The 27,510-nt window shown below is 41.7% G+C and overlaps 1 protein-coding gene across 2 annotated transcripts in view; it reads right to left on the minus strand.

Moving 5' to 3' along the window:
* Nucleotides 1-27,510, minus strand: part of traf3ip1 (TNF receptor-associated factor 3 interacting protein 1) — a 64,041-nt gene that overhangs the window by 33,832 nt on the left and 2,699 nt on the right. For both annotated transcript variants that reach the window (XM_041862687.1, XM_041862679.1), the window contains exons 2-3: nucleotides 21,696-21,764; nucleotides 530-691 (exon numbers count right to left, since the gene is read on the minus strand). In XM_041862687.1, coding sequence (XP_041718621.1) covers nucleotides 530-691; nucleotides 21,696-21,764 — 231 coding nt within the window. The remainder of the gene's footprint in view (nucleotides 1-529; nucleotides 692-21,695; nucleotides 21,765-27,510) is intronic.

Below are 27,510 nucleotides of genomic sequence, written 5' to 3' on the forward strand. Positions count from 1 at the left end.
TATATATACAACAATACATAAATGACTGAGGATTTTAAAACACAAAGTCTACAGACATTTCCATTGTGGTCCTTGTTATAATGTTGTATATGCTAGCTAGCTACAGTATATGAACAGTCTGCTACAATGAGACCTCGGGGAGGCATGGCAGAGTTCCCCTGAGCTCGAAGCCCTCTATTCACACTGGCTGTCTCCAGGGTCCAATTAAAATGTACTAAACTGATCCTCTTCAGACTTCACCCAGGAGCTTCATTAGTGTGCGTAAACATGCATGACCTTTATCTGGACTATTCTGTTTGAATATTTTTTCAGCCAAAAATTATCATCCAAAATATTTGCAGCAAGAATTAGCCTATCTTGTGTTCTTTACTGGGAGAAGTGCCCTCTCATGTCTATGTAAAATGTATTTGGGCAATGTTACAGTATGTTGCTTAGGCTGTATTTGTGTTCATGTGTGTGTGTTCATGTGTGTATATGTTGTGTAGCTACGTGCGTGTACGTGAACATGGATCTTTCCAAACAGACAGACCTTGTTGAGGCAGCACTTGGCTATGGCCTGCAGCAGCTCGTTGGTCTTCTCAGGCTCGTGGCCGGCTACGATGCGTGCTGGCTTGGCCGACAGGGGCTCGCCGCTCACCAGCATTACCACGTCCATAGCCTTCTGCAGGAATGCTATCTTAGCATCCTTATCCTGCAGGAGAGAGAGAGAGGAAGAGAAGGATTGAATGAAAGACTGAGAACTACTACTTCCAATGGGAATGTTAATTTCCTCTGAGGTTAGCGTAATAATACCGCTCAGTAGGGCTGGCACAATTACCGTATAACCGTGTAACCGACTGTTATGGATGAAGACAGTGGATGAAGACAGTCAAAATAAAATAACCGTCAGAACCATTTAAGAAAACTTTTATGGAACGGGCTTGGAACCGCTAACCCTAGCAATTTGACTGGTAAACTAATGGGTACACTCGCAATGGCTGCCTGGTATTGTGATGCAATAATTTCCATGGTAATGTAGAATGTTCAATCAAATGTCGGTAGCCCTTTACACTCATACCCGTATACGGGTTGAAAATGGCACTGATAAGTGCCTAAATTGGAACGCAGTGGCTGTACAGTTACATGCTATACATGACGTCAGAGCTCAGGGTCAGACGTTCTGAATTTGAGCACCACCCGCGACAAGAAGCTTCCCTAATTCCTCCCGCTAATTGGGCAACTTTAGCAAATATTTTGTTTTCTGAGTGAGGGAAATGCTGTAAATTAAGAGGACTATGTATTTTGATAGATGAGACATTGAGGATTATAATAAATACCGCTTTGATGTCATACAAGCATGCCAAACACCTGTGAGTCCAAATGTGCACTTCACATTTCCATATCATAAAACTCATGTAATACTGTATACGGTGTCAAAGTTTATGATCACTATGCTTGATGTAGAGTTAGTTACAAGACGACCTGGTGTTATACCCTGGGTTGTCCTGAACAGAATGAGCCTGTTTGTTGTACTGTGTAGAAAATATGGAAATGTGAAGTGCACTCATGACTCCATTCTATACACACCAAAATTACAATCTGTTTCTCTGAATTGCCTTGTGAAAGCCTAACACTGTAAGATCGTATTTTATAATTTAGCTAGTCATGTTGGCAATAGAACAAGCTTTCAAATTATTCCAGTTTTTGGATTGGGTAAACAACAAGAGTAATTGTGTAAAGACGGGGATACAGGGCTGTGTTCCAAACAAAAAAAATGACAAGTGTACTTGCTCTAGTTCCTCAATGGCATAGCTAGGAGAGCTAAAAAAAGCACTATATAGTTGAAGACTCTTCTTTGAGTCATAAAAGTGCATTGAAATTACTTAGGAACTGTGCACACTTTGGAGAGGTACAGTGGGGGAAAAAAGTATTTAGTCAGCCACCAATTGTGCAAGTTCTCCCACTTAAAAAGATGAGAGAGGCCTGTAATTTTCATCATAGGTACACGTCAACTATGACAAACAAAATGAGAGAAAAAAATCCTGAAAATCACATTGTAGGATTTTTAATGTATTTATTTGCAAATTATGGTGGAAAATAAGTATTTGGTCAATAACAAAAGTTTCTTAATACTTTGTTATATACACTTTGTTGGCAATGACACGGGTCAAACGTTTTCTGTAAGTCTTCACAAGGTTTTCACACACTGTTGCTGGTATTTTGGCTCATTCCTCCATGCAGATCTCCTCTAGAGCAGTGATGTTTTGGGGCTGTTGCTGGGCAACACAGACTTTCAACTCCCTCCAAAGATTTTCTATGGGGTTGAGATCTGGAGACTGGCTAGGCCACTCCAGGACCTTGAAATGCTTCTTACGAAGCCACTCCTTCGTTGCCCGGGCGGTGTGTTTGGGATCATTGTCATGCTGAAAGACCCAGCCACGTTTCATCTTCAATGCCCTTGCTGATGGAAGGAGGTTTTCACTCAAAATCTCACGATACATGGCCCCATTCATTCTTTCCTTTACACGGATCAGTCGTCCTGGTCCCTTTGCAGAAAAACAGCCCCAAAGCATGATGTTTCCACCCCCATGCTTCACAGTAGGTATGGTGTTCTTTGGATGCAACTCAGCATTCTTTGTCCTCCAAACACGACGAGTTGAGTTTTTACCAAAAAGTTCTATTTTGGTTTCATCTGACCATATGACATTCTCCCAATCCTCTTCTGGATCATCCAAATGCACTCTAGCAAACTTCAGACGGGCCTGGACATGTACTGGCTTAAGCAGGGGGACACGTCTGGCACTGCAGGATTTGAGTCCCTGGCGGTGTAGTGTGTTACTGATGGTAGGCTTTGTTACTTTGGTCCCAGCTCTCTGCAGGTCATTCACTAGGTCCCCCCGTGTGGTTCTGGGATTTTTGCGATCATTTTGACCCCACGGGGTGAGATCTTGCGTGGAGCCCCAGATCGAGGGAGATTATCAGTGGTCTTGTATGTCTTCCATTTCCTAATAATTGCTCCCACAGTTGATTTCTTCAAACCAAGCTGCTTACCTATTGCAGATTCAGTCTTCCCAGCCTGGTGCAGGTCTACAATTTTGTTTCTGGTGTCCTTTGACAGCTCTTTGGTCTTGGCCATAGTGGAGTTTGGAGTATGACTGTTTGAGGTTGTGGACAGGTGTCTTTTATACTGATAACAAGTTCAAACAGGTGCCATTAATACAGGTAACGAGTGGAGGACAGAGGAGCCTCTTAAAGAAGAACTTACAGGTCTGTGAGAGCCAGAAACCTTGCTTGTTTGTAGGTGACCAAATACTTATTTTCCACCATAATTTGCAAATAAATTCATTAAAAATCCTACAATGTGATTTTCTGGAGAAAAAAAATTCTCAATTTGTCTGTCATAGTTGACGTGTACCTATGATGAAAATTACAGGCCTCTCTCATCTTTTTAAGTGGGAGAACTTGCACAATTGGAGGCTGACTAAATACTTTTTTTCCCCACTGTATGTGGCAACTTGGAAACACCAGTTAGACCTATCACTCAAACCCTTGTCATTATTTTGTCTCGTCTTATGTTGCACCTACCCCAAATGTTCAAAGAGTATTCTTTTCATGTTACTGAAATCCACATTTCGTTATCAACACATGCAGCAAAAACTACAGTAAATGTAAAATGCACATAAAATCAACAGTGTAATGTTTGGATTCAGTCTTGTGTCAGGTGAACTGTCCTCACCTTTAGTCTAATAATTTCCCCATAATCTCCAAACTGCTCCCTTTTAATTGCTACCATGGTTATGCATATGCTTTCCATATTTCATCTGTAAGAAACGTTTCCATTTAGCCCTATCCATATAGGGCAATTCCCACGAGTGTAAGGGGTTAACTGATGCGGCTCATGCAATGGAATGAATTTTTTGTAATGTCAGTTTAGTTGAATCAACAAATCACAGCACATGGGTATACTTCCTGCTTTGCTCCTTTGGGTACACTCGCCAGTCCTCCCATTATGCCATCCTTGACTTGATTGGGGATGCCTGTTCTATTCATTATTTTCCGATGGCAGCACATTTTTTGCTATTCAAATTGTTATTACGATTATGGTCATTTCTGCTATTCAAAACGGTCATTTGGCTGGGCCCAGTTTCCCGATAGCGACGGAATTTAGGCTTACGAGTGTTTTAATGATGCATATTTCCTACAACGGCGGGGAAATGTAACATGCGTTTCCCAAAACACCACACTGAGAGAACAGTCGCTAAGATCATCGTTGGCGCATGTGTCAATACTGATAGGATTTCTCAATTCAGATCTTTCCTTAACATTATAATTATTTCACAATACTGATGACGGATCAGCTCCTAGAGAGAAAGCATTCTAATGCTTACCCAATAAACATTAAATAAATCACAGATTTGGCACATCATTGTGCACGTCAGGCTACACATAATGAAATATATTGAGACAAATTACAGACAGTAGCCTACAATTAGCAAAACAGAACTCAATTGATTGAACATTAAATGTATTTCAATATGATTGAAATAGGCCTATAGCGTACTGTTTATATTTTAATGCAGTCATCTTGGTTTTCATTTGAAGCATATATTTATACGACGCTTGTTTGTATCAACTGCAAAGACATTGGCAACTTTGTATTTCTAGTCAACTTTGTTCTGAAGTTATCAGCGGTCACAGAGAGACCGATAGATACACCATGTGATTCTTTGTTTAGCGGAGATCTTCTGTGTATAAAGTGAAGCGGGAGGGCAAAAAAGCATCTAACGACGCACTTTGCTGTTCTACGTGTGATCTGAGGCAGGCGTTAGATTACGAGCGTTTTCAAGTGCAATGTTAATAACAATAGTTTTGGGAAACAGCTCTGAGATTTAACGATGCTCCTACGAAGGTTCTAATGATGAACTTACTTAGCCTTAAGATGCTTTTGGGAAACCGGGCCCTGGCCAATTACCGTGATCAAGAACCGCCACAGCCCTACCGCTGAGCCCTGTTTCTTTGCATCATTTTTCTCGAGTGCGCCCTCGATTGATATCATAGTACACATGACTACTGGAGAGTTTATGCAGACGTGTGTGAAACCAAACTATCTGAAGTACCCCTTTTCACCATGTGCACTTGAAAGAAATCTCAAACTTTTCTAGTTACACACCGACGCACAATGGAACTAAGGGTGTTGCACTGTACAGACAGCCCATTCCAAAACTGTGTCCTCATCTGTGATCGGTTTCCAGACAGGCAAAGTTGAGACTACAACCTAAGCTCCATGCCAACAGTGTAACATTACGCTGGCCACTAAAGTAACCTGGGCTTGGTAATAACGGATATCAAGCAGGGTGCTCTATTATCTCCACCCAGCCCCTGAGCACTCCAGAACCTGGATTTCACAACACAGCTGACATTTAAAGGCCTGAGAGAAAGAGCAGTGGACGAGCCAGAGCCAAGAGTGTCCCTTTCATAGAATTAGGAATACGAATACTAGAATGACATGAACCTTCTTATGATGGAATAAAGGTCAGCCAATTTGGTCAGGGAGTTGGTCAACCATGGTTTGCCAGTGCTGTGATAAGATAGTGTAAAATAATGAATTTGAAGAATGTATCTGCCCTGTATGTTTATTAGCTAGCTAACCAGAACGTTTTATTTCCATTAAACTTTCTAAATAACTGCCAATATGCCAACATTTCATTCAAACAATGCAGTCAATCCACAGCCATACACTGAAATCATTTTATGATAGGACTTGAACAAGTTGTAAATGCAGCAAGTACTGATATTTATTATATAAATAGCACTCACAGCTTCCAAGAAAACACAAAATTAGACATGTATGGTCTGTTTATGTATATTTGAGGCTATTTATACCTAAAATAGGTATAAAACCAGTATAAACTTTTTAAAAAATATATTCTTTAATATTTTACACCATTATTACTTTCCAACCCCACCACCCCTTCCCTAATTGGAGTAAACTAGTGAACAACAATGCTTAGGCCTCTACTTCCAGCTTATACATACTATATACATTTTATGGACACAGTCAATTTTACAATAATTCCATTTTGTTTGTTTTTACTCCTGAACTTCCTCTACCCTCAACCTCTCCGATCATTTTCATGATGTCCATCCGGTTTGCATCTATATGCCATATCTTTCTAACTGTGTTCTTTCACAAAAGATCTCAACCTTTAACCTACAGTGGGGAGAACAAGTATTTGATACACTGACGATTTTGCAGGTTTTCCTACTTACAAAGCATGTAGAGGTCTGTAATTGTCATCATAGGTACACTTCAACTGCGAGAGACAGAATCTAAAACAAAAATCCAGAAAATCACATTGTATGATTTTTAAGAAATTAATTTGCATTTTATTGCATGACATAGGTATTTTATTACCTACCAACCAGTAAGAATTCCGGCTCTCACAGACCTGTTAGTTTTTCTTTAAGAAGCCCTCCTGTTCTCCACTCATTAACTGTATTAACTGCACCTGTTTGAACTCGTTACCTGTATAAAAGACACCTGTCCACACACTCAATCAAACAGACTCCAACCTCTTCACAATGGCCAAGACCAGAGAGCTGTGTAAGGACATCAGGGATAAAACTGTAGACCTGCACAAGGCTGGGATGGGCTACAGGACAATAGGCAAGCACCTTGGTGAGAAGGCAACAACTGTTGGTGCAATTATTAGAAAATTTAAGAAGTTCAAGATGACGGTCAATCACCCTCGGTCTGGGGCTCCATGCAAGATCTCACCTCGTGGGGCATCAATGATCATGAGGAAGGTGAGGGATCAGCCCAGAACTACACGGCAGGACCTGGTCAATGACCTGAAGAGAGCTGGGACCACAGTCTCAAAGATTAGTAACACACTACGCCGTCATGGATTAAAATCCTGCAGTGCACGCAAGGTCCCCCTGCTCAAGCCAGCGCATGTCCAGGCCCGTCTGACGTTTGCCAGTGACCATCTGGATGATCCAGAGGAGGAATGGGAGAAGGTCATGTGGTCTGATGAGACAAAAATAGAGCTTTTTGGTCTAAACTCCACTCGCCGTGTTTGGAGGAAGAAGAAGGATGAGTACAACCCCAAGAACACCATCCCAACCGTGAAGCATGGAGGTGGAAACATCATTCTTTGGGGATGCTTTTCTGCAAAGGGGACAGGACGACTGCACCGTATTGAGGGGAGGATGGATGGGGCCATGTATCGCGAGATATTGGCCAACAACTTCCTTCCCTCAGTAAGAGCATTGAAGATGGGTCGTGGCTGGGTCTTCCAGCATGACAACGACCCGAAACACACAGCCAGGGCAACTAAGGAGTGGCTCCGTAAGAAGCATCTCAAGGTCCTGGAGTGGCCTAGCCAGTCTCCAGACCTGAACCCAATAGAACATCTTTGGAGGGAGCTGAAAGTCCGTATTGCCCAGCGACAGCCCCGAAACCTGAAGGATCTGGAGAAGGTCTGTATGGAGGAGTGGGCCAAAATCCCTGCTGCAGTATGTGCAAACCTGGTCAAGACCTACAGGAAACGTATGATCTCTGTAATTGCAAACAAAGGTTTCTGTACCAAATATTAAGTTCAGCTTTTCTGATGTATCAAATACTTACGTCATGCAATAAAATGCAAATTAATTACTTAAAAATCATACAAATGTGATTTTCTGGATTCCGTCTCTCACAGTTGAAGTGTACCTATGATAAAAATTACAGACCTCTACATGCTTTGTAAGTAGGAAATCCTGCAAAATCGGCAGTGTATCAAATACTTGTTCTCCCCACTGTATATACATACATCCATATTTCCCTTTATTACTTTCCAACCCCACCACCCCTTTCCCAATTGGAGTAAACAAGTGAACAACAATGCTTAGGCCTCTACTTCCAGCACATACATACTATATACATTTTATGGAAACAGTCAAATTCTACAATATTTCTATTTTGTTTGTTTTTACTCCTGAACTTCCTCTAATCATTTTCATGATGTCCATCCGGTTTGCTTCTATATGCCATATTTTTCTAACTGTGCTCTTTCACAAAAGCTCTCAACCTATAACCTATATACTTATTATGGACACAGTATGCTTTACATTAGTTATCTTGTTGTTATTAGTTGTTGTTATTAGTCCCATCCTTCAGCTTCATTCAACACCTCCCATCTATCTCTTAACACCATCCATATTGGATTTCTATTTGCCATATATTTCTCAACTGTACTGTTTTACAAAAGTTCTGAACCTTTCTATGCTCATTGTTTCTACAGATCGTAAATTGAAAATAAACATTTTGGCTAAGAGTATTATTATATTATTGATCGATTGACTATGACTTTTCAGATCACCCAGTAGTGCTATCTGCAGCGTTAGCTCCAGGTAAATATTGTAATCCTTTAGCCATTCCTGGACCTGTGTCCAAAAACAAGCTACAAATGGACAGTACCAAAACAAATGATATTCGCAGCAAAATCTGCAGAGCTGGGAAGATTGTATCCCCCATATCAACAACATTCTATTGGTAGCAAGAATTGTATATACAGTGGGGGGGGGAAAGTATTTAGTCAGTGCAGGATTTGAGTCCCTGGTGGCGTAGTGTGTTACTGATGGTAGGCTTTGTTACTTTGGTCCCAGCTCTCTGCAGGTCATTCACTAGGTCCCCCCGTGTGGTTCTGGGATTTTTGCTCACCGTTCTTGTGATAATTTTGACCCCACGGGGTGAGATCTTGTGTGGAGCCCCAGATCGAGGGAGATTATCAGTGGTCTTGTATGTCTTCCATTTCCTAATAATTGCTCCCACAGTTGATTTCTTCAAACCAAGCTGCTTACCTATTGCAGATTCAGTCTTCCCAGCCTGGTGCAGGTCTACAATTTTGTTTCTGGTGTCCTTTGACAGCTCTTTGGTCTTGGCCATAGTGGAGTTCGGAGTGTGACTGTTTGAGGTTGTGGACAGGTGTCTTTTATACTAATAACAAGTTCAAACAGGTGCCATTATTACAGGTAACGAGTGGAGGACAGAGGAGCCTCTTAAAGAAGAAGTTACAGGTCTGTGAGAGCCAGAAATCTTGCTTGTTTGTAGGTGACCAAATACTTATTTTCCACCATAATCTGCAAATAAATTCATTAAAAATCCCACAATGTGATTTTCTGGATTTTATTTTCTCAATTTGTCTGTCATAGTTGACGTGTACCTATGATGAAAATTACAGGCCTCTCTCATCTTTTTAAAGTGGGAGAACTTGCACAATTGGTGGCTGACTAAATACTTTTTGTCCCCACTGTAATAATTTAAATTGAAAAATAAGTTTTGAATCCGGCGTCGTTTTGCGTATCAATTCATAAACACTATGCCATGGAATTGGTACGTCAAAAATCTCTTCCCAACTATTTAGCAATCTATATGGAACGGCTGTCAATCCTTTGGTCTTTAAATGAAACTGGTATTCTTTTTTATTTATCACAATTTTCTTTAACAAATTATATTCTTTAATGCAAGGCCGACAGACAAGATCCTTACTTTTCCCCCCTTCCACTTGCCTCTTCCATTTTTGCGGTAATGCTGCAATTATTTGGTTGTAATTTTGGGTAGAGCAGACATTTCCATATGTTTTTGTTAGCTGCATGTGCAAAATAACTCCACCAGTCCTTCCTATGATATAATTTACGAAGATTATATATTTTTTATCAATTAGTATATTTGAGTTTAACCACAATATTTGATGCATTATTTGTTCTGTCGTTTCTGGAGGATTAAATTGAAATTGCAACCAACTTTCTATGGCTTGTTTTAGAAATAGTGATATCTGGGAGATGATTTGACACCTTTGTTTTTAAGCCCTGGATTTCTAATCCCTTGATATTATTGTTGGATCTGATTTTAATAGCTAACATCTCAATGGCCATAATAAATAGATATGCCGATAGTGGACAACCTTGTTTCACTCCTCGACAGTTTAAAACTTTCGGAGAAATAGCCATTATTTACTATTTTACACCTAGGGTTACTGTACATGATTTTAACCCAATTTATAAGAGATTCTCCAAAATTGAAATGCTCCAGGCATTTATATATAAACCCCAGTCGTACTTTAATGCAAATGCCCTTTCGAAGTCTGCTATGAATACCAGGCCTGGTTTCCCAGATTTTTCATAGTGTTCTATTGTTTCCAGTACTTGCCTTATATTATCTACAATGTATCGTCCATGTAAAAAACCTGTCTGATTAGAATGAATAATTTCCGACAATACCTTATTAATTCTATGAGCTATACATTTTGCTAGAATCTGTAATTTCACCTTCACATGAGTCTTTCTGTATGGCTGTTAATTTTACATTATCAATAGAAAAAAATCTCTACAATTAGCTTCAGTTAGAGGAGATGGAGGCGACTGAAACGAAAACATATGCTTAAAGTACTTTGTTTCCTCCTTAAAAATATAATTTGGTGAATCATGGGTGACTCCATCATCTGTAACCATTTTCAGTTAATTATTTTTGGTAGCATTTCTATGTTGAAGATTAAAAAAGTATTTGATGCATTATTCCCAATATTCCATCCAGATCAGATCCCCCCTCTTTTCACCTGAGACACAAACACTCTGGTCCCCCGTTGTAACCATTTTCCCCAAGCATCTCTGTGCAGTCAGCCTTTGATTATTTTGTGCCACAATAATAATCCCCCTCTCTGATTGTCTGAGTGTGACCACCTCCCCATGGGTTACTGCAGCCAGTGTTGCCAGCACTGCCACTACCTGGGTGGGGGTACCCCACTGGAATCCCCACCGGCTAGGTACAAGGTCATCAAAGTTCTCATTAGCAGCTTTGAGAATTTCCTTGTATATTATGCTCTCCCATCAGGGGGCTCTGGCTTTGTAGGACCAACCCTGCCAGGCAGGCTCAGAATCATGAGGGGGCGGTGCTGATCAAGTAGGTCTCTGACCACATTCATTTTTCCGTTTTGGCTGCCTATAGGCAACTCACTGCAGGCCCATAAAACAAATGGGGACTTCTCTTTGGTGTATGGGTCTCTCAGGTGGGTGTCTAGGATATAGGGTTGGGGATCGTTCCATCATGATAGGACAATAAAAAAATAGATAAGATGTATACTATATTTTAAAATGTATATCCCTCATCTGCACAAAATTGAACGCTCTCTCTCACAACCCCTGCTCACAGACACACGTTGGTTCTGGGATATACAACCATTTCCTTTCTCACTCACTTAACGCCACACTTTTTCAAAACACAAAAACGCACACCACACCTTCCATCACAATACATCCACACATACCGACATACTGTGCCTTCTATGCATTCTGTTTGCTATGTTTTTATCTCCACTATGTTGACTGAGTACTTGTGTTCTAATTAGTTGTATTTGAATATGTATTATTTTGTTTGTTATCTTTTCTTGTAATACAGTCTTATCCCTTTATAAAATACTATACATACTATAAATGTGCTTTATTATTACAATCCCAACCATTGCTATTATTGGGTGTTCCATTATTTGAGTCCTCTATTAGAACTTTCAGAAAAGCCATGGAGTAGTCTTTGTGTCGTGGAACATTTGGTTGTCAATATACAGTTTAATCGACAACGAGAGCAACACGCTTCCCTTTTAATCTATTTTCCTTGAAGATTGGGTACAGAACTTTGCGCCGTTCTGCAATCTCCCTCTGGAACTGATCATTCATGCCTATTTTCGTGCCAGCAAGTCTTTTACCTAGGCTTTTAACATTTACTTTATCCTTAAAAAAATGCAAATTTGGCAACGATTGGACGCTCATCTCTCTGTCCTCTTTGTCCGAAACGGTGTACACGTTCGAGTTGGATTTAATCGACAGCCTCGAGTGGGATTTGAAGCGCTGTTAGAAAGAAGTCCTTCACAATTATTTCGGTAACCTATCCTTCTTTTTCTTGGATACCAGTAAGTACTAGATTTTCTCTCATCGATCTAGTTTGTATGTCTAGTAAGGTTTCTCTCAGAAAGTTGTTCTCCTTTTTAAGTTCCTTAACGTCCGTTTCTACCTCAGTGACTGTTCCTTTTAGTTTTTTTGTATCGTTCTCCATTATTGCAGCTTTTCTGTCACTCATTTCAAGACTCTCCTTCAACTCTTTTACATCATTACTGACCAACTCTAAAGTCGTGCTCAAAAGTTTTGAGAAGGACACAAGTATTGGTCTTCACAAAGTTTGCTGCTTCAGTGTTATGAGATATTTGTCAGATGTTACTATGGTATACTGAAGTATAATTACAAGCATTCCATAAGTGTCAAAGGCTTTTATTGACAATTACATTAAGTGTATGCAAAGAGTCAATATTTGCAGTGTTGACCCTTCTTTTTCAAGACCTCTGCAATCCGCCCTGGCATGCTGTCAATTAACTTCTGGGCCACATCCTGACTGATGGCAGCACATTCTTGCATAATCAATGCTTGGAGTTTGTCAGAAGTTGTGTGTTTTTGTTCCATGTGTTGGTTCCATTCCTTATTTATGGCTGTGTTCTTAGTCAAAATTGTGAGTGAGCCCACTCCCTTGGCTGAGAAGCAACCCCACACATGGTCTCAAAATAGTTTTGAGAATGACACAAATACTAATTTTCACAAAGTCTGCTGCCTCAGTTTTGATGATGGCAATTTGCATATACTCCAGAATGTCATGAAGAGTGATCAGATGAATTGCAATGAATTGCAAAGACCCTCTTTTCCAAGAAAATGAACTTAATCCCCCCCAAAAAAACATTTCCACTGCATTTCAGCCCTGCCACAAAATGACCAGCTGCCATCATGTCAGTGATTCCCTCGTTAACAGGTGAGAGTATTGACGAGGACAAGGCTGGAGATCCCTCTGTCATGCTGATTGAGTTAGAATAACAGGCTGGAAGCTTTAAAAGGAGGTTGGTGCTTGAAATCATTGTTCTTCCTCTGTTAACCATGGTAACCTGCAAGGAAACACATGCTGTCATCATTGTTTTGCACAAAAAGGGCTTCACAGGCAAAGATATTGCAGCTAGTAAGATTGCACCTAAACCAACCATTTATCGGATCATCAAGAACTTCAAGGAGAGAGGTTCAATTGTTGTGAAGAAGGCGTCAGGGCGCCCAAGAAAGTCCAGCAAGCGCCAGGACCGTCTCCTAAAGTTGATTCAGCTGCGGGATCGGGGCACCACCAGTGCAGAGCTTGCTCAGGAATGGCAGCAGGCAGGTGAGTGCATCTGCACGCACAGTGTGGCGAAAACTTTTGGAGGATGGCCTGGTGTCAAGAAGGGCAGCAAAGAAGCCACTTCTCTCCAGGAAAAACATCAGGGACAGACTGATATTCTGCAAAAGGTACAGGGATTGGACTGCTGAGGACTAGGGTAAAGTCATTTTCTCTGATGAATCCCCTTTCCGATTGTTTGGGGCATCCGGAAAACACCTTGTCCGGAGAATAATAATAATAATAATAATAATAAGCCATTTAGCAGACGCTTTTATCCAAAGCGACTTACAGTCATGCGTGCATAATTTTTTTTTGTGTATGGGTGGTCCCGGGGATCGAACCCACTACCCTGGCGTTACAAGCGCCGTGCTCAACCAGCTGAGCTACAGATGACCACTGTGAAGAGAAGACAAGGTGAGCGCTACCATGAGTCCTGTGTCATGCCAACAGTAAAGCATCCTGAGACCATTCATGTGTGGGGTTGCATCTCAGCCAAGGGAGTGGGCTCACTCACAATTTTGCCTAAGAACACAACCATGAATAAAGAATGGTACCAACACATCCTCCGAGAGCAACTTCTCCCAACCATCCAAGAACAGATTGGTGATGACCAATACCTTTTCCAGCATGATGGAGCACCTTGCCATAAGGCAAAAGTGATAACTAAGTGGCTCGGGGAACAAAACATCGAAATTTTGGGTCCATGGCCAGGAAACTCCCCAGACCTTAATCCCATTGAGAACTTGTGGTCGATCTTCAAGAGGCGGGTGGACAAACAAAAACACACAAATTCTGACAAACTCCAAGCATTGATAATGCAAGAATGGGCTGCCATCAGTCAGGATGTGGCCCAGAAGTTAATTGACAGTATGCCAGGGCGGATTGCAGAGGTCTTGAAAAAGAAGGGTTAACACTGCAAATATTGACTCTTTGCATACACTTAATGTAATTGTCAATAAAAGCCTTTGACACTTATGGAATGCTTGTAATTATACTTCAGTATACCATAGTAACATCTGACAAAAATATATCATAACACTGAAGCAGCGAACTTTGTGAAGACCAATACTTGTGTCATTCTCAAAACTTTTGACCACGACTGTACAGTTGAAGTCGGAAGTTTACATACAGTGGGGGAAAAAAGTATTTAGTCAGCCACCAATTGTGCATGTTCTCCCACTTAAAAAGATGAGAGAGGCCTGTAATTTTCATCACAGGTACACGTCAACTATGACAGACAAAATGAGAAAAAAAAATCCAGAAAATCACATTGTAGGATTTTTGATGAATTTATTAGCAAATTATGGTGGAAAATAAGTATTTGGTCAATAACAAAAGTTTCTCAATACTTTGTTATATACCCTTTGTTGGCAATGACACAGGTCAAACGTTTTCTGTAAGTCTTCACAAGGTTTTCACACACTGTTGCTGGTATTTTGGCCCATTCCTCTATGCAGATCTCCTCTAGAGCAGTGATGTTTTGGGGCTGTCGCTCGGCAACACGGACTTTCAACTCCCTCCAAAGATTTTCTATGGGGTTGAGATCTGGAGACTGTCTAGGCCACTCCAGGACCTTGAAATGCTTCTTACGAAGCCACTCCTTCGTTGCCCGGGCGGTGTGTTTGGGATCATTGTCATGCTGAAAAGACCCAGCCACGTTTCATCTTCAATGCCCTTGCTGATGGAAGGAGGTTTTCACTCAAAATCTCACGATACATGGCCCCATTCATTCTTTCCTTTACACGGATCAGTCATCCTGATCCCTTTGCAGAAAAACAGCCCCAAAGCATGATGTTTCCACCCCCATGCTTCACAGTAGGTATGGTGTTTTTTGGATGCAACTCTGCATTCTTTGTCCTCCAAACACGACGAGTTGAGTTTTTACCAAAAAGTTCTATTTTCGTTTCATCGGACCATATGACATTCTCCCAATCCTCTTCTGGATCATCCAAATGCACTATAGCAAACTTCAGACGGGCCTGGACATGTACTGGCTTAAGCAGGGGGACACGTCTGGCACTGCAGGATTTGAGTCCCTGGCGGCGTAGTGTGTTACTGATGGTAGGCTTTGTTACTTTGGTCCCAGCTCTCTGCAGGTCATTCACTAGGTCCCCCCGTGTGGTTCTGGGATTTTTGCTCACCGTTCTTGTGATCATTTTGACCCTACGGGGTGAGATCTTGCGTGGAGCCCCAGATCGAGGGAGATTATCAGTGGTCTTGTATGTCTTCCATTTCCTAATAATTGCTCCCACAGTTGATTTCTTTAAACCAAGCTGCTTACCTATTGCAGATTCAGTCTTCCCAGCCTGGTGCAGGTCTACAATTTTGTTTCTGGTGTCCTTTGACAGCTCTTTGGTCTTGGCCATAGTGGAGTTTGGTGTGTGACTGTTTGAGGTTGTGGACAGGTGTCTTTTATACTGATAACAAGTTCAAACAGGTGCCATTAATACAGGTAACGAGTGGAGGACAGAGGAGCCTCTTAAAGAAGTTGTTACAGGTCTGTGAGAGCCAGAAATCTTGCTTGTTTGTAGGTGACCAAATACTTATTTTCCACCATAATTTGCAAATATATCAATTAAAAATCCTACAATGAGATTTTCTGGATTTTTTTTTCTCAATTTGTCTGTCATAGTTGACGTGTACCTATGATGAAAATTACAGGCCTCTCTCATCTTTTTAAAGTGGGAGAACTTGCACAATTGGTGGCTGACTAAATATTTTTTTTCCCCCACTGTACACCTTAGCCAAATACATTTAAACTCAGTTTTTCACAATTCCTGACATTTAATCCTAGTAAACATTCCCTATCTTAGGTCAGTTAGGATCACCACTTTATTTTAAGAATGTGAAATGTCAGAATAATAGTAGAGAGAATGATTTATTTCAGCTTTTATTTCTTTCATCACATTCCCAGTGGGTCAGAAGTTTACAAAACACTCTATTAGTATTTGGTAGCATTGCCTTTAAATTGTTTAACTTGGGTCAAACGTTTCGGGTAGCCTTCCACAAGCTTCACACAATAAGTTGGGTGAATTTTGGCCCATTCCTCCTGACAGAGCTGGTGTAACTGAGTCAGGTTTGTAGGCCTCCTTGCTCAAACACGCTTTTTCAGTTCCGCCCACACATTTTCTATAGGATTGAGGTCAAGGCTTTGTGATGGCCACTCCAATACCTTGACTTTGTTGTCCTTAAGCCATTTTGCCACAACTTTGGAAGTATGCTTGGGGTCATTGTCCATTTGGAAGACCAATTTGCGACCAAGCTTTAACTTCCTGACTGATGTCTTGAGATGTTGCTTCAATATATATCCACATAATTTTCCTTCCTCATGATGCCATCTATTTTGTGAAGTGCACCAGTCCCTCCTGCAGCAAAGCACCCCCACAGCATGATGCTGCCACCCCCGTGCTTCACGGTTGGGATGGTGTTCTTCGGCTTGCAAGCTACCACCTTTTTCCTTCAAACATAACGATGGTCATTATGGCCAAACAGTTCTATTTTTGTTTCATCAGACCAGAGGACATTTCTCCAAAAAGTACGATCTTTGTCCCCATGTGCAGTTGCAAACCGTAGTCTGGCTTTTTTTATGGTGATTTTGGAGCAGTGGCTTCTTCCTTGCTGAGCCGCCTTTCAGGTTATGTTGATATAGGACTTGTTTTACTGTGGATATAAATTATTTTGTACCTGTTTCCTCCAGCATCTTCACAATGTCCTTTGCTGTTGTTCTGGGATTTATTTGCACCTTTCGCACCAAAGTACATTCATCTGAGTTTGAAGGTAGGCCTTGAAATACATCCATAGGTACAACTCCAATTGACTCAAGCTTCTAAAGCCATTACATCATTTTCTGGAATTTTCCAAGCTGTTTTTAAAGGCACAATCAACTTGGTGTATGTAAACTTCTGACCCACTGGAATTGTGATACAGTGAATTATAAGTGAAATAATCTGTCTGTAAACAATTGTTGGAAAAATTACTTGTGTTATGCACAAAGTAGATGTCCTAACCAACTTGCCAAAACTATAGTTTGTTAAGAAGAAATTTGTGGAGTGGTTGAAAAACGAGTTTTAATGACTCCAACCTAAGTGTATGTAAACTTCCGACTTCAACTGTATTGATGGAGCATAATGCATTTGTTTTATTCATATGTTTTCAAGTACTGGTGACAAATCATGCATTCCCATTCTTGCATAGATTGCAATGGACACATATGATGTGTGTAAAATACTTTTTTGAAGAAGGTTGTACAGATTATGATGTGCTAATGCTAAGCTATTTGCCAGCTATGTGTGGCACCATGTTTGTTGACATCATACAATGCAATCTGGTTGTCACGTAAACGTCTGTCAGACCAAAGATGTTATAACAAAACGAGGTGAAGGGATGGTTCACTCGACTGACTTAGATTATAACTATGGTACCTCAGGGTTGCCAGCTCAAACCCCCCCTTTCCAGGCTCTTTATTTTCATTTCGCTTATAAACATCTCCTGTGTTTGCCCCCCATTTACTGATAAATCCCACGTCATAGTAATATTTCCTGCATCATATCCCCCCACGATGTCTTCCCCAATTTCAACCCCCCATGGACTTGAAACCCCCCCACAAATTAAATTAGGCTAGGCAGTAGGCTTGTATTTGGGGTGATGATCTGTGAGGTGATAACATTTGATTTTCTTTGTGTTTGTCAAAAACTGTAAACAACTTGTCAAGTAATGTGCTCCGGTTCTTGTATACACTGTAACAAGTCCATCGAAGATTTGTAATATACTGAAAAATGGCAAACTAAGTTCATATTTTTAGGTCAACGGGGGCAGCCATTTTTTTACTTTGACACATACACTGTTTGCACAATTATTAGGCAAGTTGTATGTTTGAGGATTTATGTTATTATCGAACAACTACAGTGCTCTCGGTCAATCCAAAATGTTAATAAACCTCAAACCTGAATATTTAAGTAAGTAAAAGTGAGGTTTTGGCTTTCTTTGGAGAATACAGTGAGGGAAAAAAGTATTTGATCCCCTGCTGATTTTGTACGTTTGCCCACTGACAAAGACATGATCAGTCTATACTTTTAATGGTAGGTTTATTTGAACAGTGAGACAGAATAACAACAAAAAAATGTATAAATTGATTTGCATTTTAAATTAGGGAAATAAGTATTTGACCCCTCTGCAAAACATGACTTAGTACTTGGTGGCGAAACTCTTGTTGGCAATCACAGAGGTCAGACGTTTCTTGTAGTTGGCCACCAGGTTTGCACACATCTCAGGAGGGATTTTGTTCCACTACTCTTTGCAGATCTTCTCCAAGTCATTAAGGTTTCGAGGCTGACGTTTGGCAACTCGAACCTTCAGCTCCCTCCACAGATTTTCTATGGGATTAAGGTCTGGAGACTGGCTAGGCCACTCCAGGACCTTAATGTGCTTCTTCTTGAGCCACTCCTTTGTTGCCTTGGCCGTGTGTTTTGGGTCATTGTCATGCTGGAATACCCATCCACGACCCATTTTCAATGCCCTGGCTGAGGGAAGGAGGTTCTCACCCAAGATTTGACGGTACATGGCCCCGTCCATCGTCCCTTTGATGCGGTGAAGTTGTCCTGTCCCCTTAGCAGAAAAACACCCCCAAAGCATAATGTTTCCACCTCCATGTTTGACGGTGGGGATGGTGTTCTTGGGGTCATAGGCAGCATTCCTCCTCCTCCAAACACGGCGAGTTGAGTTGATACCAAAGAGCTCCATTTTGGTCTCATCTGACCACAACACTTTCACCCAGTTCTCCTCTGAATCATTCAGATATTCATTGGCAAACTTCAGACGGCCCTGTTTATGTGCTTTCTTGAGCAGGGGGACCTTGCGCAGGATTTCAGTCCTTCACGGCGTAGTGTGTTACCAATTGTTTTCTTGGTGACTATGGTCCCAGCTTCCTTGAGATCATTGACAAGATCCTCCCATGTAGTTCTGGGCTGATTCCTCACCATTCTCATGCTCATTGCAACTCCACAAGGTGAGATCTTGCATGGAGCCCCAGGCCGAGGGAGATTGACAGTTATTTTGTGTTTCTTCCGTTTGCAAATAATCGCACCAACTGTTGTCACCTTCTCACCAAGCTGCTTGGCGATGGTCTTGTAGCCCATTCCAGCCTTGTGTAGGTCTACAATCTTGTCCCTGACATCCTTGGAGAGCTCTTTGGTCTTGGCCATGGTGGAGAGTTTGGAATCTGATTGATTGATTGCTTCTGTGGACAGGTCTCTTTTATAGAGGTAACAAACTGAGATTAGGAGCACTCCCTTTAAGAGTGTGCTCCTAATCTCAGCTCGTTACCTGTATAAAAAGACACCTGGGAGCCAGAAATCTTTCTGATTGAGAGGGGATCAAATACTTTTTTCCCTCACTGTATCTATGTGTGCACAATTATTGGGCAACTATTAGTGTGTACAATTATTATGCAACTAAATGAAAAACGAAAAGTTCCCCATCTCACTTGTTTATTTTCATCTGTTAAAGTGAGAATAATAAACAAACAACTCAACATTTACAAATAAACATTTCTGACATTTCAAAAAAGAATCAGTGACCAATATAGCCACCTTTCTTTTCAATAACAGGCATAAGCCTTCCATCCATGGAGTCTGTCAGTTTCTTGATCTGTTGATGATCAACTTTTTGTGCAGCAGCAACCACAGCCTCCCAGACACTGGTCAGAGAGGTGTACTGTTTTCCTTCACCGTAAATCGACCGTTTAAGAAGGGACCACAAGTTCTCAATAGGGTTTAGGTCAGGTGAGGAAGGGGGCCATGTCATTATTCTTTCATCTTTAAGGCCTTTACTGGCTGGCCAAGCAGTGGAGTACTTCGATGCATGCGATGGAGCATTGTTCTGTATTAAAATCATGGTCTTCTTGAAAGATGCAGACTTTTTCCTGTACCACTGCTTGAAGAAAGTGTCTTCTAAAAACTGGCAGTAGGTTTGGGAGTTGAGTTTGAGTCCATCTTCAACCCGAAAAGGTCCAACTAGCTCATCTTTAATAATACCAGCCCATACCAGTACCCCACCCCCACCTTGCTGGCGTCTGAGTCGAAGTGGAGCTCCGTGCCCGTTACTGATCCAGCCACGGGCCCATCCGTCTGGTCCGTCAAGAGTCACTCTCATCAGTCCATAAAACCTGTCTTCAGATATTTCTTGGCCGAGTCTTGACGTTTCAACTTATGTGTCTTGTTCAGTGGTGGTCGGGTTTCAGCCTTCCTTACCTTGGCCATGTCTCTGAGCACTGAACACCTTGTACTTCTGGGCACTCCAGCTAGGTTGCAGATCTGGAATATGACAGCACTGGAGGATAATGGGTTCCTGGTAGCTTCACGTTTGATTCTTCTCAAATTCTTGGCAGTTAATTTGCGTCTTTTTTTCTCAACACGGTTCTTGCGACCCTGTTGACTATTTGCAACAAAACGTTTGATGGTTCTGTATTCACGCCCCAATATCTTAGCAATTTCAAGAGTGCTGCATCCCTCTGAAATACTTTTTACAATTGCTGACTTTTCAGAGTCAGTTAAATCTCTTTTTTGGCCCATTTTGCCTGAGGAAAAGAAGCTGCCTAATAATTATACACACCTTGATATAGGGTGTTGATCTCCTTAGGCCACACCCTCCCTCATTACACAAATACACATCACCTGATATGCTTAAATCCAATAAGCATTCCAGTTTATACAGCTTGGTGTTCAGAAATATGCATAATAATGATGATATGGTCAAAATAGTGACTTGCCTAATAATTGTGCACACAGTGTATATGTGATCGTACGCATTAAAGGGTTAATTGTCTGTGCCAGCTCAACCCATTACAGGTGGTCTCTCTTAAACTGATCTCAGGTGAGTTTGGGGGACGAGGCCACCGTATGGGTTTACAGTCTCCTGCCCTCTTGTGTGAGAAGATGGTTGTCTCGCAAACACTCACCCCGATACTTATCCGAGGTCAGCCAGTGGTCTGATAACATACAGCAGTATGGTGTTACGCCACCTGTCTGATAAGGCCAGAGTCACAGCCCACTGGCCACTCTAGGTTATGTAGCTACACGGGGCTGTCATGGGTTACGCTCATGCCATCATGTCATGTCATGGCTGGATGTTTTTCACACCCAGGCAGGTTGCTGGAAGTGACACACACAGAGATAAGTGTGGGCAGAAGCACACTTAAACTCAGTGAGATTATATCTATTCACGCAGTGTTAAAAAGCCCCCAGCTAATCAGATATTGAGTGGCTGATTCATTACCAGCTCACAGAGCAATCACTGTATGAGATGTATAGGCCTATGTATAATTTATTTCATAATAACAGTGCAATTGACAATAATAACTCACTAGATCTGTCACACTGGAGTATAACAATTAGGCCAAAGGAACATATTCATAGGCAGGGGGCCTACATGATTTCAACCATCTGTTCTGGTGTTTCACAAATTGCCTCCATCAAGTGATCAAATGGAGGAAATGTCTTACCTTCACATTGTCTGACTTCATCTCGGTCTCTACATAGAGTCCCTTCATGAAGCCAGTGGTCCGGATCACCTGTAGGAGAGAGGATAGAACGCATTACAGGGATTGACGTGAAAGGTTGCTCTATTGTCACGGGCAAGTGAACTGAGCAGTCGGGCAAGTTGAGCCTGCTCTGAAGTTGCACCAGGTGATTTGTTTTTGGACTGAATTCCAGTAGCCTTCTTTCTGGTTCATCCCCATTGTTTAAATGAAAGATGGCCAATTTATGGCAGCCGGGCAAGTTGAGCCTGCTCAGTGGTATCCCCATTAGGCAGGTTATTTTTAAAGACTGAATTCCAGTAGCCTAACATAGGGGCTACACTGTTTTTTGTTGTTGTTTTTTACTGCTACACTCGGAAGCGTAACTTTTAGTCGGCGCGAGCAGAGCGCTAGCCACTAGGCCTATGTCCTATTCCTCTCGGCCTTGAGCTGCACGTCGGAATCTTTAAAATAGAACCAAAACGACATTTAAAAAAAATACTGCTGACTTGTCCGATGGGCAAGTGCCTTTCAGACCTTAATGTCAATCCTTGCACTGCCAAATTAGCAAGCCACTATGGTTGAAATGTTCATTGCAAAATGGCATGACTGCTTATATGCTGTCCATATTGAAATTATGGTCAACAGAAATCATATTTATTTATAAATAAGACAGATTAACAAGCAGGAGGTAACTTCTATACAATTAGCATAATTTTGATTCAGTGGGGGAAAACACTTGCATGAGCATATACTGAAAGGTGAAACAAACTGAAGTCGGAAGTTCACATACACCTTAGCCAAATACATTTAAACTCAGTTTTTCACAATTCCTGACATTTAATCCTAGTAAAACTTTCCTGTCTTAGGTCAGTTAGGATCACCACTTTATTTTAAGAATGTGAAATGTCAGAATAATAGTAGCGAGAATGATTTATTTCAGCTTTTATTTCTTTCATCACATTCCCAGTGGGTCAGATGTTTACATACACTCAATTAATATTTGGTAGCATTCCCTTTAAATTGTTTAACTTGGGTCAAACGTTTTGGGTAGCCTTCCACAAGCTTCCCAAAATAAGTTGGGTGAATTTTGGCCCATTCCTCCTGACAGAGCTGGTGTAACTGAGTCAGGTTTGTAGGCCTCCTTGCTCAAACATGCTTTTTCAGTTCTGCCCACAAATGTTCTATAGGATTTAAGTCAGGGATTTGTGATAGCCACTCCAATACCTTGACTTTGTTGTCCTTAAGCCATTTTGCCACAACTTTGGAAGTATGCTTGGGGTCATTGTCCATTTGGAAGACCAATTTGCGACCAAGCTTTAACTTCCTGACTGATGTCTTGAGATGCTGCTTCAATATATCCACATAATGTTCCTTCCTCATGATGCCATCTATTTTGTGAAGTGCACCAGTCCCTCCTGCAGCAAAGCACCCCCACAGCATGATGCTGCAACCCCCGTGCTTCACAGTTGGGATGGTGTTCTTCGGCTTGCAAGAAACCCCTTTTTCCTCCAAACATAACGATGGTCATTATGGCCAAACAGTTCTATTTTTGTTTAATCAGACCAGAGGAAGGTTCTCCAAAAAGTATGATCTTTGTCCCCATGTGCAGTTGCAAACCGTAGTCTGGCTTTTTTATGGCAGTTTTGGAGCAGTGGATTCTTCCTTGCTGAGCGGCCTTTCAGGTTATGTTGATATAGGACTCGTTTTACTGTGGATATAGATACTTTTGTACCTGTTTCCTCCAGCATCTTCACAAGGTCCTTTGCTGTTGTTCTGGGATTGATTTTCACGTTTTGCACCAAAGTACGTTCATTTCTAGGAGACAGAACGCCTCTCCTTCCTGAGCGGTATGACGGCTGCGTGGTCCCATGGTGTTTATACTTGCGTACTATGGTTTGTACAGATGAACATGGTACCTTTAGGCGTTTGGAAATGGCTCCCAAGGATGAACCAGTCTTGTGGAGGTCTACCATTTTTTTGAGGTCTTAGCTGATTTCCTTTGATTTTCCCATGATGTCAAGCAAAGAGGCACTGCGTTTGAAGGTAGGCCTTGAAATACATCCACAGGTACACCTCCAATTGACTCAGATGATGTCAATTAGCCTATCAGAAGTTTCTAAAGCCATGACATCGTTTTCAGCATAGTGGGTCAATTTCCGCAACAACTAAGAGCGTTGAAACGCGAGGCTCAACTTATCCACTGTTTTGGTGCCCTGGCTACCACGCTCTAACAGCGTGAAGTGATTGGTACCCGTGCACATGTGCAGATACTGTGTGAGAGCGAAGTCTTGCATTTCGCTCATCTCAAAATCTGCGATGTTGCTCGTGGCAACGTCCTTTCGCTGAGTCTACCTTTAATAGGCCTGTATTCTTTGCATGTTCACTACGAACTATGGCACTTAAGATGCACCTACAGTAATGACATCTTCCTGTATGGAATGTTTTATCTTAGATGCTAATAAATAGGCAAAAGACCCAACCAAGAATCTGTTTGGAAAGAGGTTTGTTGTCTATGCATTTACAGTGCATTCGGAAAGTATTCAGACCCCTTGACTTTTTCCACATTTTGTTATGTTACAGCCATATTCTAAAATTGATTAAATTATTTTTTCCCTCATCAATTTACACACAATACCCCATAATAACAAAGCAAAAACAGATTTGTAGAAAGTTTTGCAAATGTATTAAAAATGTCAAACTGAAAATACATTTAAATAAGTATTCAGACCCTTTACTCAGTGCTTTGTTGAAGCACCTTTGGCAGCGATTCCTGCCTTGAGTCTTCTTGGGTTTGACGCTACAAGCTTGGCACACCTGTATTTGGGGAGTTTCTCCCATTCTTCTCTGCAGATCCTCTCAAGCTCTGTCAGGTTGGATGGGGAGCGTTGTTGCACAGCTATTTTCAGGTCTCTCCAGAGATGTTAGATCGGGTTCAAGTCCAGGCTCTGACTGGGCCACTCGAGGACATTCAGAGACTTGTCTCGAAGCCAATCCTGCGTAGTCTTGGCTGTGTGCTCAGGGTCGATGTCCTGTTGAAAGGTGAACCTTCGCCCCAGTCTGAGGTCCTGAGCACTCTGGAGCAGGTAATCATCAAGGATCTCTCTGTACTTTGCTATGTTCATCTTTGCCTCGATCCTGACTAGTCTCCCAGTCCCTGCTGCTGAAAAACATCCCCACAGCATGATGCTGCCACCACCATGCTTCACCGTAGGGATGGTGCCAGATTTCCACCAGACGTGACGCTTGGCATTCAGGCCAAAGAGTTCAATCTTGGTTTCATCAGACCAGAGAATCTTGTTTCTCATGGTCTGAGAGTCTTTAGGTGCCTTTTGGCAAACTCCAAGCGGGCTGTCATGTGTCTTTTACTGAGGAGTGGCTTCCGTCTGGCCACTCTCCCATAAAGACCTGATTGGTGGAGTGCTGCAGAGATGGTTGTCCTTCTGGAAGGTTCTCCCATCTCCACAGAGGAACACTGGAGCTCTGTCAGAGTGACCATCGGGTTCTTGGTCACCTCCCTGACCAAGGCCCTTCTCCCCCGATTGCTCAGTTTGGCCGGGCGGCCAGCTCTAGGAAGAGTCTTGGTGGTTCCAAACTTCTTCCATTTAAGAATGATGGAGGCCACTGAGTTCTTGGGGACCTTCAATGCTGCAGAAATGTTTTGGTACCTTTCCCCAGATCTGTGCCTCGACACAATCCTGTCTCAGAGCTCTACGGACAATTCCTTCGACCTCATGGCTTGGTTTTTGCTCTGACATGCACTGTCAACTGTGGGACCTTATATAGACAGGTGTGTGCCTTTCCAAATAATTTCCAATCAATTGAATTTACCATAGGTGGACTCCAATCAAGTTGTAGAAACATCTCAAGGATGATCAATAGAAACAGGATGCTCAATTTCAAGTCTCAGAGCAAAGTGTCTAAATACTTATGTAAATAAGGTATTTCTGTTCTTTATTTTTATTTTTTTATGCAAACATTTCTAAAAACCTGTTTTCGCTTTGTCATTATGGGGTATTGTGTGTAGATTGCTGAGGAAAAAATAATATTTAATCAATTTTAGAATAAGGCTGTAACGTAACAAAATTTGGAAAAAGTCAAGGGGTCTGAATACTTTCCGAAGGCACAGTATGAACACTTGCAATCTCACGTTTGCTAGAGTAGCTATCAGGAAGGTTAGCCGCCGCCACCATATACACACACATATTGTGCAGCCTAAGGGAGAGGTAAAGGTTTGGTGAGTCTAGCATATAAGTTCTGGGAGGAGCTGCGAATGTCCATTGAAATGCATTGAATTTATGCATATATTGCTATGGTAAAAAAATAAAAAAATGAAATAGTGTCAAATAGATGCTCAGGTAATCTAGTTTGAAGCTACCCAAAGGTGTTCGATGGGGTTGAGGTCATGGCTCTGTGCAGGCCAGTCAAGTTCTTCCACACCGATCTTAACAAACCGTTTCTGTATGGACCTGGCTTTGTGCACGGGGGCATTGTCATGCAGAAACAAGAAAGGGCCTTCCCCAAACTGTTGCCACAAAGTTGGAAGCACAGAATTGTCTAGAATATCATTGAGCCATAGCCCAATGGCGGCGAGCTTTACAACACTCCAGCCGACCATGGTGATCTTAGGCTTGTGTGCGGCCATGGAAACCCATTTCATGAAGCTCCCAACGAACAGTTCTTGAACTGACGTTGCTTCCAGAGGCAGTTTGGAACTCGGTAGTGAGTGTTGCAACTGAAGACAGACGATTTGTACGCACTACGCGCTTCATCACTCGGCGGTCCCGTTCTGTGAGCTTGTGTGGCCTACCACTTCACGGCTTAGCCGTTGTTGCTCCTAGACGTTTCCAATTCACAATAACATCAATAATAGTTGACCGGGGCAGCTCTAGCAGGGCTGAAATTTGACAAACTGACTTATTGTAAAGGTGGCATCCTATGACGGTGCTACATTGAGCTCTTCAGTAAGGCCATTCTACTGCCAATGTTTGTCTATGGTGATTGCATGGCTGTGTGCTTGATTCTATACATCTGTCAGCAACGGGTGAGGCTGAAATAGCTGAATCCACTCATTTGAAGGGGTGTCCACATACTTTTGTATATATAGTGTATTTCATTTTAACATGCTCATATTATTGTATAACCCCTGAAAATGTTGATAGGACATTCCTATCTTGAGATATTTGAGTCCACCTTTTTATTTTTTTTCACCTTTATTTAACCAGGTAAGCCAGTTGAGAACAAGTTCTCATTTACAACTGCGACCTGGCCAAGATAAAGCAAAGCAGTGCGATAAAAACAACACAGAGTTACATATGGGGTAAAAAAAACAAAGTAAAAAAATACAACAGAAAATATATATACAGTGTGTGCAAATGTAGCAAGTTATGGAGGTAAGGCAATAAATAGGCTATAGTGCAAAATAATTACAATAGTATTAACACTGGAATGCTAGATGTGCAAGAGATTATGTGCAAATAGAGATAATGGGGTGCAAAAGAGCAAAATAAATAACAATATAGGGATGAGGTAGTTGGGTGGGCTAATTTCAGATGGGCTGTGTACAGGTGCAGTGATCGGTAAGGTGCTCTGACAACTGATGCTTAAAGTTAGTGAGGGAGATAAGAGTCTCCAGCTTCAGAGATTTTTGCAATTCGTTCCAGTCATTGGCAGCAGAGAACTGGAAGGAATGGCGGCCAAAGGAGGTGTTGGCTTTGGGGATGACCAGTGAGATATACCTGCTGGAGCGCAGACTACGGGTGGGTGCTGCTATGGTGACCAATGAGCTAAGATAAGGCAG

The sequence above is a fragment of the Coregonus clupeaformis genome, chromosome 4 (assembly GCF_020615455.1).
Source record: "Coregonus clupeaformis isolate EN_2021a chromosome 4, ASM2061545v1, whole genome shotgun sequence".
NCBI classification, from domain to species: domain Eukaryota; kingdom Metazoa; phylum Chordata; class Actinopteri; order Salmoniformes; family Salmonidae; genus Coregonus; species Coregonus clupeaformis.